At 42.0% G+C, this 11,274-nt stretch overlaps 1 protein-coding gene across 1 annotated transcript; it reads left to right on the top strand.

Annotated features, from left to right (window-relative positions):
- LOC104718161 (gibberellin 3-beta-dioxygenase 3) lies at nucleotides 2,058-9,486 on the top strand. The gene is made up of 3 exons (XM_010435842.2): nucleotides 2,058-2,609; nucleotides 3,002-3,261; nucleotides 9,161-9,486. Exons 1-3 carry the CDS (start codon nucleotides 2,140-2,142, stop codon nucleotides 9,484-9,486), a joined length of 1,056 nt encoding a protein of 351 aa, XP_010434144.1. The 5' UTR covers nucleotides 2,058-2,139.

Genomic DNA, 11,274 nt, shown 5'->3' with positions numbered 1-11,274 from the left:
GGTGACCGAGTATGATTGGTTTGTCGAAGGATCAAACACTCCACACATAACTGCCTGCTCCGTCCTCTTATAGATGAAAACATTAATAGAGGGATCCCAAATAATCCATATTCTTCCATTCCTTGCTTGAGTAGAATAATTGATGTCATACCTCCACCCTGGGAAAGTATTTGACATTATGAAGTCCGCATTTGCTTCCTGGACATGTGTTTCCAAAATGCCTCCTAACAGAGGTCTTTTAGACAGTACCCAACTTTTGAGCTCTTGCTGTCTTTGAGTGGTATTTAGTCCACGTATATTATAACAAAAAATCGTACTCATCATCGACGGTGTGCAAAAGGTTGAAAGCTAAGCTTTCAAGGATGATGGTTGGGACGACCCCTGACTGGTGGTCGTCCACTGCTGGCGTTCTTCCCACTCTTAGGAGCTTTCCCTGATCTTTGATCCTTCACAAGCTTTGCTTTGACTTGATTAGATTCAAGGTATTTTGAGGGTCCAGCCTTACTTTCCTCTGCCTTCCCTCCCGCTCTGCTCTTCGAGGGAAGATCTTTAACTGAGTTGTCATCTTTCTTATGTGCCGCTCCTTTCTTCTTGGGAGATTTTGATCTGCGTGTTACAATCTTCCATTCATTGGGAGGCTCAGCTGGAGGTGAATCTATGTAGACATGAGTTGACTGAGCAATAGGCAAGGATTTACTCCGAGACAGGAATGCAGGAACCTCTGTCTCGACTGCATTTGGTGGCGGTGTTCCTTTATCTGTCCCCTTAGTTTTCTCCACATGAATCTTAGGAGCTAACTCCGTTCCAATACTAGTGGGGGTATTGGAAGTATTTTGATCTTTCAGCTCAATGATTGGTGACTTGCTACTGATTAATGGTGCAGTAGGACAACGATGGTATAAATGCCCAAACTCTCCACAGTAATCGCACTTGGGAGGCAGACAAGGATATTCAACCCAAATCCTAACCTCATTTCCATCATCATCGTCTACGAGCAAAAATTGAGGGATAAACTTTTTGAGCAATATCTCAACTTTTATTCTCGTGTCCACTGAGAGAGGAGGAAGCTGATGTTTCTCCGTGTGTAGTGGCTCTCCTATTCCCGATGCTATTGTGCTTAAGCCCGGAAGCGAGTAAAGCTGAGGCGGGACGTCCTTTAGAATTACCCATATTGGAAGTGAAACTAGTTTGACCGGAGTGAGCGATGCTGTTGGAGACCAAGCCGTTACCGTGAATAAGCAGTTCCCAGCTTGCCAACACCCAACCTCAATTACCCATTTACGAGTTGCTTCCGAGGGAATGTAAATGAGAACCAGTCCATTAGGGAGAATCCTAATGTTAATACGACCCTTCTTACCCCAGATGGGATTTAGATCCACAAAAATCTTACCAGCTGGTGGAGGATTACCATGAAAGTGAGCGACTATGTGATCTTTCCAAGTGTCTGCAGATTTCAATACTACACTTGCCGGAGCTCGGACCTTAGGAGTTCCATCCTCCATTACTGTCGGTTGGACCGCCTTGGTTAGGTTGCGCAAACTTGGGTCGAAACGCGCTGCCCATTGTAGTGTTGTATCGTCGATGACTGGTGGAGTTTCAACCTTCTCGGTTGGAGGAGTAATAGTTGGATCCGATATCTGAACTTGAGCCTCTAGCACCTCAGAAGATATCTGAACTTGAGCCTCTAGCACCTCCGAAGTCTCTGTCGATGGCATGAGAGATTGAGCTAGATTCAGATCTGGAATCGAAATGGACGGATCCGGAGGATCCTTGTTCACCATTGGGTCAAAAAGGAAGAGGAGGGAGAAAGGAGAATTTCTCGACGGCGGCGTGAGACCAAACCGACGGCAAAAGGGTTAAATTAGGGTTTCGCCAAAATCGCCTTTAAAATCGCCTTTTCACTAAACCGGAGGAGAGAGACTTGTTCGTTTCTCCTTTCAAAAAAACCCACATGTGTTTTTCTCCACATATTTTTTCCAAAATAACAGTTTTTCTCCACATAAATCCACATGTGTTTATACCTCTTTACTGATCGACCTCTATATATAGTGCTTAAGTTACAATGTTATCTCTCCATCAGATGCCTCACAAGAAAGAAAAAGAAAACAAAAGTAAATCCTATAAATATATACAATCATCATGAGCTCCGTCACAGAGCTATTCAAGAACAACCCCGTGACCCGTGACCGTATCATCCCTCTAGACTTCACCAACACCAAAACGTTACCCAACTCTCACGTCTGGTCCAAAACCGAACCCGAGCCTAAAACCATGTCCCTACCCATCCCCGTCATCAGCTTGTCCAACCCGGATCAGCATTTGCTACTAAGGCAGGCCTGTGAGGAATGGGGTGTGTTTCATATCACCGACCATGGGGTCCCACGCTCGTTACTTCACAACGTTGAGTGCCAAATGAAGAGGCTTTTCTCTTTGCCCATGCATCGTAAGATCCTAGCCGTCCGATCACCCGACGAGTCCACTGGTTACGGTGTGGTTCGGATCTCCATGTTCTATGATAAGCTCATGTGGTCTGAAGGATTCTCCGTCTTGGGTTCCTCTCTTAGGCGTCATGCTACACTCTTATGGCCCGACGATCATGCCGAGTTCTGGTGAGTAATCAAAATTTTATAAGATATATATCTTTTTGAAATAGATATTATTCTCGAATTATAACAATGATGATATTATATTAGTATTATTACCCTAAGTAATGCTCATTACCTAGTGAAGAAATTAAACTAATTATGATTGTTAATTTGTTATTGTTTCTAAATTTTATGTGAATATATGTGTAAAATGAAGACAAATTAATTATGCTATAATTTTTATCTGAATACCTACCATATTTATAGTTTTATCTGAACGCTGTTATACCCAAATCAAATTATTGTATTCTATATAATATGGTAGGTATTCGAAATTTACGAAGTTCTGTGACATTATATATAATAACTAATGAGAATAAAACTCAAAATTTCTAACACATTTTTGTCAAATGCAGCAATGTGATGGAAGAGTACCAGAAGGCGATGGATGATCTAAGTCTTAGACTAATAACCATGTTGATGGCTTCGTTAGGGCTAACACACGAAGATTTGGGATGGCTTGTACCAGACAAAACTGGTTCAGGAACCGACTCAATCCAATCCTTTCTACAGTTAAACTCTTACCCGGTTTGCCCTGACCCTCATCTAGCCATGGGGTTAGCACCTCACACCGACTCCTCCCTACTCACCATTCTCTACCAAGGCAATATTCCAGGTTATATATTAGGATATTTACCATTATCTTCAATCTTTTATCTCATTTCAGTTAACTGTATTTGTAGTTTTACATTTTTTTTAACAACCACACATTCATTTTTTTTAAGATGTCTTAATTTGGGGTGCCCGGTCCGAAAGAACAAATTTTCAAACGAAAATTAAGTAAATCTGGATCTTGAATTAGGACTAAACTGGTTGCCTGATCATTTGGAAGTAAGGGAAATTAAACGAAAAACTAGTGACATTTACAAATTCAATATCTAGAATTTTATACTTAATTACAAATGACACCCACTTTTTGGTGCATTTATGCATAATTCATATGAATATGAACGAAATATTTATAATATAAAATTAAGCACTATAAATTCAGAATAGAAGAATTATATTTAACACCAAATTTGATTTTTTTTTTTTTGAATAAAATGTTAAATTAGATTCAAAAGAAAAATACGTGTTTAGAACTAGTGCAACCTTTAGCCAAAATAGTATTCAAAAGAGAAATTTAAAATGTGGTAAAAATTGTTAATAGCTAAAATCTTGATGCTAGCCAAAGGTGTAAGGCATTAGCATAACGCCTATCACCACTCCTTTGGATCGCTAAGAGCTGATCTCGGACTTGTCTATCAAGGTACTTGATCAACTGAACTTCTGTGATCGGGTGCTCACCATGCCGCTGCCTATTACGTTCACGCCAGAGCGCATAAACCGTTGCCTGTAAAATATACCGTGCTAGAAAACCTTCTTCTATAGTCGTCCAAGGAGCAGAGACTGTCCCAAGGAGAGTGTGCCAATTCAAAGAGAATCGTGTCTTGTATATTTTTTTTGCGAGATTATCCCAGATACCTGAGGTGAAACCACAAGTAAAAAAAAGATGATCCCGAGTTTCGATGGGCTGATTGCAGAAAACACAGGTCGGGGAGAGTCCCCTGTTCCAGAGAATCATTCTATCCCCAGTTGAGAGTCTGTCCCTCGTAGCCAACCAAACACAGAAGGAGAACTTAGGTGTTGCATGGGCAAACCAGACTCCTTTGTGCCAGGATACCAGGTCGGGTGTGGTACGTATATGGAGCCATGTTTCCTTGGTTGAGAACCTCGTGCGATAGGTATCGTTTTTTCCTTTCCATAAGGGGATATCCTCTGCATCTGTGCGTGTTTGGAACTTTAGAGCTAGTGCGTCTTCTATTTGGTTTAGATGTTCTACTCGATGCCGTCTCCGACGACGATGAGTCCATGCCTCAGCGACCGTCATATGTTGGCTTATCCCAAGATCAATGAACCCGCGCTCACCTGCAACATCAATCAGACGCCCCATTGGAGACCACGCATCATACCAAAAAGAAGCCTGAGCACCGTTCTTCACCTCAACACTACTAAACTGTTTGGCAAGATCACGGTATTTAAGGAGTTTACGCCACATCCAGGATCCCCTGGAGGCAGTGTGGTTGATAGACCAAAACGACTCCTTCCGTAGTAAGTAGTGTCGGCACCACCGGACCCACAAGGAGTCTCCATTCGACACAAGCCTCCAAACTAACTTCAGGCAACAAACATCATTAGCCTCCTTCAAAGATCGTAAACCAAGTCCTCCTTCAGTCTTTTGTGTGCAAACATCTTCCCAAGCAAGCTTAGCCTTGTGACAGTTGAGGGCCGGTCCAGACCAGAGGAATGCAGAGCAAATCTTATCAATCTCTCGAATACATTGGCGTGGCAAACGAAAAGCTGACAACCAAAAATTGCAGATACTCCAGAGGACCGAAGAGAGAAGATTAAGGCGACCAGCATAGGAAAGGAAGCGAGCCGTCCAGGATCCTATTTTCTTTTTGATATGCTCCAATAAAGGACTATAGTCCCCAGAAGAGAGGCGCTTAGTCACTAGCGGTAGCCCAAGGTAACGTACAGGAAACTGAGCAACACCAAACTGAAAACGGTCCATAATCTCTTGTTTACAAGAATCTGTAACACCCGCAAGGTAGACAGTAGACTTTTCCATACTGATACGAAGCCCTGATCGTTTTGCAAAGCTATCAAATACTTCCAGAATCCCCTCAATAGACCGCAGCTTACCATCGGAGAGAACCATTAGATCATCAGCAAAACTTAAATGAGTTAGACTGAGATTCTTGCATTGCGGGTGATACGCAAATCTCCTCAAACCTGCTGCTCTATCAAGCATCTTTGACAGTACATCCATAGTAATAACAAACAAGTATGGTGAGAGAGAGCAACCTTGTCTCAAACCCCTAGAACTGCAGAAATAACCAGCCAATTCTCCATTGACCTGAACCGAGAAAGATGTTGTGGTAACACATAGCATAATCCAGTGAATAAATTCGAAGGGGATGTCCAAAGAGAGCAGCACATTTTCGAGAAAAGACCATTGAACTGAATCAAAAGCTTTGGAGATATCTATTTTGATTGCACATCGGCTGGAAATAGAATCTAGATGGTACCCACTAACCAACTCCGTGGCAAGAAGCAGATTTTCAATAAGGAGTCTGTCTTGAACAAAAGCGGACTGGTTTCCCAAGATGAATAGAGGCAAAATCAGTTTAAGTCGATTGGCAAGGAGCTTGGATATGACTTTATAAAGCATGTTGCAACATGAGATCGGCCTATAATCCTTCATTTCCATGGCGTCCAACTTCTTTGGAATAAGAGCAAGTATTGTAGAATTTTCCCCTTTTGGCAGAAACCCTTTTTCAAAGAAAGATTGAACCGCCACTACAAACTCTGGGCCAACAAACTCCCAAATCGATTTGTAAAACTCGACAGTGTACCCATCCGGTCCTGGGGACTTATCCTTTGGCATCGAGAAGAGCACTTGCTTGATTTCTATAGCAGTAACTTGGCGAGTAAGTTTTTGCTTATCCTCTGCGGAGCACCAGTACGAGAGTAGGTCTTGAAGCTCAACAACTGAAGCTCCAACATAATCATCTGGTTTATGCTGCAGAAATTCTCGAAAGAACCTCTCCGCCTCTGCCTTTATCTCCTCGGCTTTAGCCGTTACACTACCATCCTGCATACGAATCTCCCTTATTGAATTCTGCGCAAAACGAGCCACGACTGCTCGGTGGAAAGTTTTGTTGTTCTGATCCCCAATCTGCAACCAATTCAGTTTTGATTTTTGCTTCAAGTATTTCTCCTCTAAGCCGGCAATCTGTTCCCATTTGGTATATGCCTCCGCTTCTTCATGCATAGCTTGTGGAGAAGGATTTAGTTGGTTTGCTTCCTGCTTCTGACAAAGCATAAGATATGCATCCTTTGCCCGTTTTACCAGATGGCATCCGTTCAGTCGTCAATCTACGGATCAACGGCTTAAGAGCCTTTAACTTCTTCGTGAGCCTAAACAGAGAAGAAGTGGACATGAAAATGGGCTATGTTTCCTTCCAAAACTCTTCAACCATTGGCTTAAAAGCCTCCATCTCAGCGATGGCGTTCACAAATTTAAACGGTTTACGAGTATTGGATTGCACCTCATTAGACATATTTAAGTGGATCCGACATCGCAAATGGTCTGAGCACCCTCCAGCCTCAAAAACATTATAAGAGAGCGGAAACACTTGAGACCAAACATCGTTCACAAGCACTCGATCCAGCTTCTTTAAAATGAGATCATCCTTCCTCTTATTGCACCACATATAGAGTGGACCATGAGAAGTTAAATCCAACAAAGCACAGTAATTAACCGCCTGCTGAAAATCCTGCATTCCCAAAGTGATTGCAGGGTGATCATCAACACTAGAGTGATCCGACATGTCCAAAGTCTCATTAAAGTCACCCACTATCAACCACGGCTTACTCTGAATAATAGGAGAGTCAGAATGATCTCGTAAATCAGCCCAAAGCTCCTTTCGATCTCGAGCAGAATTTGACGCATAAACAAAGGAGCAGAAAAACTCACTCTCAAGTCCCTCAAGCATAACAGAACATGTGATCAGTTGGCCACTCTTATAGAAAGGTGTGAGACGAGCATCATTACGCCAAACAATCCAGAGCCGACCACGCCTATTAAATTCATAATTAGTTAATACAGTCCAACCTTTAAACAACCTGTCACAAAGAACAAGCACCTTAGTTTCTTTAACTCGAGTCTCAAGGAGACAACCAAACTGAAACTTCTGATCGAAAATCCATTTCTGAATGATGGAATGTTTTGCTGATTTGTTTAACCCACGCACATTCCAAAAAAAACCAGACATTAATGGAGTTTGGTAGTGGCCCTCTTACTCTGATCTCTAGGAGGGAGCCTAGAGGATTGAGTAGAAGTAGCAGATAGTACCTTATGAGCAGTCTTTGATTCTCGCGGAAGCGATTGGCGCAGTTGAATACCAACCTGTTGAGAAGCAACCTGTGCGTTTGGAAGCTTTACAGAAGCCTCCAAAGGTGCATTAGTAGTCTCGTCCTCCACATACGTCCCCTCCTCCTCCTCGGCACTCACTTTCTCAGCCATCTCATCCTGACCACTTAGGGCTGAAAAAGCATTTGAGAGAATGGAAACCTCACCAAACTTCAACTTCTCCACACTACTACGCTGTCCCGGAATGCGGGCTGACTTTGATGGAGTAGTCCAACCAGCTTCCTCACCCCCGAGCTCCCCACTACCAACACCCGGAGGAATGACCTCTGCTGCAGCAATTTCCACTGAATGCTTTGCCTGATCAGGTTGATCAGCTAGAGCTTTTTCATCCACCACTGTAGTATCCTGAACAGGCGAATCTATAGAGGGTTGAACCGAAGGTGTGGAACGAGGTACAGAAAGACAAGTTTCTCGTAGATGACACCATTTCTGACAACAACTACATCGTGGCGGTAACCACGGGTAAGAGTACTTGACAACAGCATCAAGTTCCCCCTCTTCTTCCCCTGTAATAACATACTCCGATGGTAAGTCCTTTTTCAAATTTGCTTCAACCAAAATCTTTGCCTCATCAAATCTCTCACATGCTTCTGTCTTCGGGTGGAGCCGAATAGGCCTCCCCACAGCACTGGCTAAGAACTCCAAACCTTTCTCAGAGAACAATGATGGAGGGACACCCGTTAGAGTGACCCACAATTGTATGGATTTCATAGCAGGTTGAACCTCCTCTGCAAAAGGAGTTCATTTCGAAACTACCATTGGGATATCCATGATGTTCCACATACCCCTATTCAAAACCCTTCTGCGAATTCCCTCATTCTTAATACGGAACTTGATAGTGTTAGCATTAACCTCAAAAACATCAATCAAATTTGTTTTGTCTCCCAAACGCCAGATCTTGTTCACAATCATGTGAATTTTTCCGACATGAGGTGCTTTCTCTGTTAAAAAATTACCAATAACAATATCCTCCCATAAAGGTTTTGCATCCGCAAAAACCTCCTTTGGGACGGTGACTTTCTCCTTGCCATCAACTGCATCAACCACAAACCTCTGCTGAGTGAAAACATGTTTCTTCGCAACTTGGACCCACGACTTTTTGGCCAAAGGAGGAACTGTAGTCGCGGAGGATACCCCTTGACTCGAACCCACCCTTTGCTCCGATGAACCCTCCCCTGATTCCTTCTGCAGAAGCAGGGCGCCCTGTTCCTGCTCTCCCTCTAAACCATCCAACGTAATAGTCTGATCATTCTCAACCAAAACCGGTTTTGAAATAATCTTTTCTGGCACCAGAGCCTCACCGGAGTGCTCTGGAGGAACCGGCGACAGTGGCATGCGTGCAGAACCCGTAACAAACCCTAATCGCTCTAAAAATCGCCTGCCACGTCAGCAGGAAAAAATTGGCCTAATTTCCCAAATATTAAAATCCCTCCCTGAAATTTTTATCGGATCGTGGATATCACAAAAATCTATATATGTATTCATTCCAAAACAACATTGTATAATTATAAATTATGTTGCATTGGTGATTGGTCAGGTCTAGAGATTCAAAGTCCACAAGAAGAAGGGTCGAGATGGATTGGAGTAGAGCCAATAGAAGGTAGTCTCGTTATCATAATGGGAGATTTATCGCATATCATATCCAATGGACAGTTCAGAACAACGATGCACCGTGCGGTGGTAAACAAGACGCACCACCGTGTCTCAGCCGCTTATTTCGCCGGCCCACCAAAAAATCTTCAGATCGGGCCGTTGGCATGCGACAAGAACCATCCTCCAATTTACCGGCGTTTGCTATGGGAAGAGTACCTTGCAGCCAAAGCAACACACTTTAATAGAGCCTTGACTTTGTTCCGTTGCTGACTTAAAAATTTAACTAACTTCTACTTTGGCTTATTTGTTTATTAATTTGCGTTGTTGCATTTATAAATTAAGTGTATTTTTTTTTTCGTTTCCTAGTTTCCTAGTTAAATTTTAATTTCTTCAATAAAAGTTTTGTTTTTTTCGTAGTATTGTTATATTATGGTCAATGTTTTGGTTTCAGTGATTAAAAACCAATCTTCAACGTGAAGTTAAGAATTGTTTTTCGTAGTTAATACTTTCAGATTTTCGTAGTATTGTTTTTTTCAGTGATTAAGAGCATCTCCATTGGTTGATGGTTAACAAGTTGCTTAATAAGTTTTTTTATTATAACTTTAGAAAAAACTCAAAAAAGTGAAGTTAAGAATTTTATTAAGAAACTGTTAAATTTCTTAGTCCAATGGTAGATCCTAAAGAAAATCTGAAAGTATTAACTGCAGTTTTTAAAACCAAAACCTTTAGTTTTTAAAACAGAATCTGAAACTTCAAAACTGATATCTTATGTTTTTATGTAATTTTAGAGCTTAATTCTTCATTGTTTTGTGCATATTCATGAGCATTTAGGTTGTTTAGGTTGCATTTTGTATCAAGTTTGTTATCTCAGATGATCGAGATGTACAAGGAAAGTGTGCTTTGGAGCCAAATAAGTCAATAATTAGCAATATAATGGAAGACACACATTTGGATGCACACAAGATGATTGATGATTCGGAACCAGTTTGCAGTCCCTCAAAGATCGACTCGTATGAAGAACTTTTCTTGGGATTTAGCTCCAGAGTTCTTCATCTAAGTTATTGTAAATTGAGTAAGCTTTCCAATGGAGGTGATTTCAGGCCAATCAGATGTGCGTGTAATGAGTTATACCTGTTTGAGTGAACGTATATACAGCCAGAGTGAACACAGGAGCCACACGCGGCCAAGAGCAGCGGCCAAACGGTGGCCGAGTGAAGACCAGCGGCCATCCCAATCGTTTAAGAGCTGGCCGATGGAGTTCAGTAAGAGGAAGATCGTTTGGAGCAGCGGCCAAGAACAGCGGCCAAACGGTGGCCGAGTGAAGAGTAGACGTGCACTGATCGTTTGGACCAGCGGCCAACACCAGCGGCCAAAGCATGGCCGTGTGAGACCAGCGGTCAGGACCAGCGGCCAAAGCATGGCCGTGTGAGACCATCACCACACTTGTTTTAGTTTTGATCCGGGTTTGACCCGGTTTGAACTGGGTTGACCCGACTCCCTTTTATTTTGCTATAAATACTTTAACCCTATTAAGGGGAGATTGATCTCTGATCTTTTGGTTATCTCTTGTTTAGCAGCCACTTAGGATTCTTAAGCTTATTTACTCTTGGTTTGTTGAATGATTGAGTACTTCTAAGTTTTTAATAGCAATTTCTCTTTCAAATCTCTTAATCTATAATCTCTTATTATGATTTCACAACGATCAAACTCTTTCCTTTGTGTGATCATGATGATGAGTGAGTAGATCATTAGAACTTTGGGGTAGGTAGATTAGGGAGATAAATGATTGATCTTTGATGTCTAGAGCCTTATTTATGTGTTTCCTATCTTGTTTAGTGTTAATAATGCTGGAAAGCCTTGATCAAGCTTGAATCTAGACATTAGGATTTCCATTGCCCAGAAGGTGTTTGATGAAATTCCTGAACCAAACTATTCAAGGGCTTTGCACTCCTAGCCAATGGAAATTGATGATTAGGGTGCTTAGTGGTATTAAGACTTGTTCTTAATGCATGCTAGCTTTGTGATTGCCTTTGGAAAAAGTTGATTATCACTTGATTA

Source organism: Camelina sativa, chromosome 10, assembly GCF_000633955.1.
Source record: "Camelina sativa cultivar DH55 chromosome 10, Cs, whole genome shotgun sequence".
Taxonomy (NCBI): Eukaryota; Viridiplantae; Streptophyta; class Magnoliopsida; order Brassicales; family Brassicaceae; genus Camelina; species Camelina sativa.
The sequence above is the reverse complement of the archived record's forward strand: the minus strand, read 5'-3'. Positions and strand labels throughout refer to the sequence as shown.

Excerpts from the sequence above, each read along its gene's own strand:
- LOC104718161 (XM_010435842.2), top strand. The coding sequence starts at position 2,140 with ATGAGCTCCGTCACAGAGCTATTCAAGAACAACCCCGTGACCCGTGAC. Across the intron at positions 2,610-3,001 it reads GACGATCATGCCGAGTTCTG|CAATGTGATGGAAGAGTACC; the intron begins GTGAGTAATCAA and ends TGTCAAATGCAG. Across the intron at positions 3,262-9,160 it reads CTACCAAGGCAATATTCCAG|GTCTAGAGATTCAAAGTCCA; the intron begins GTTATATATTAG and ends GTGATTGGTCAG.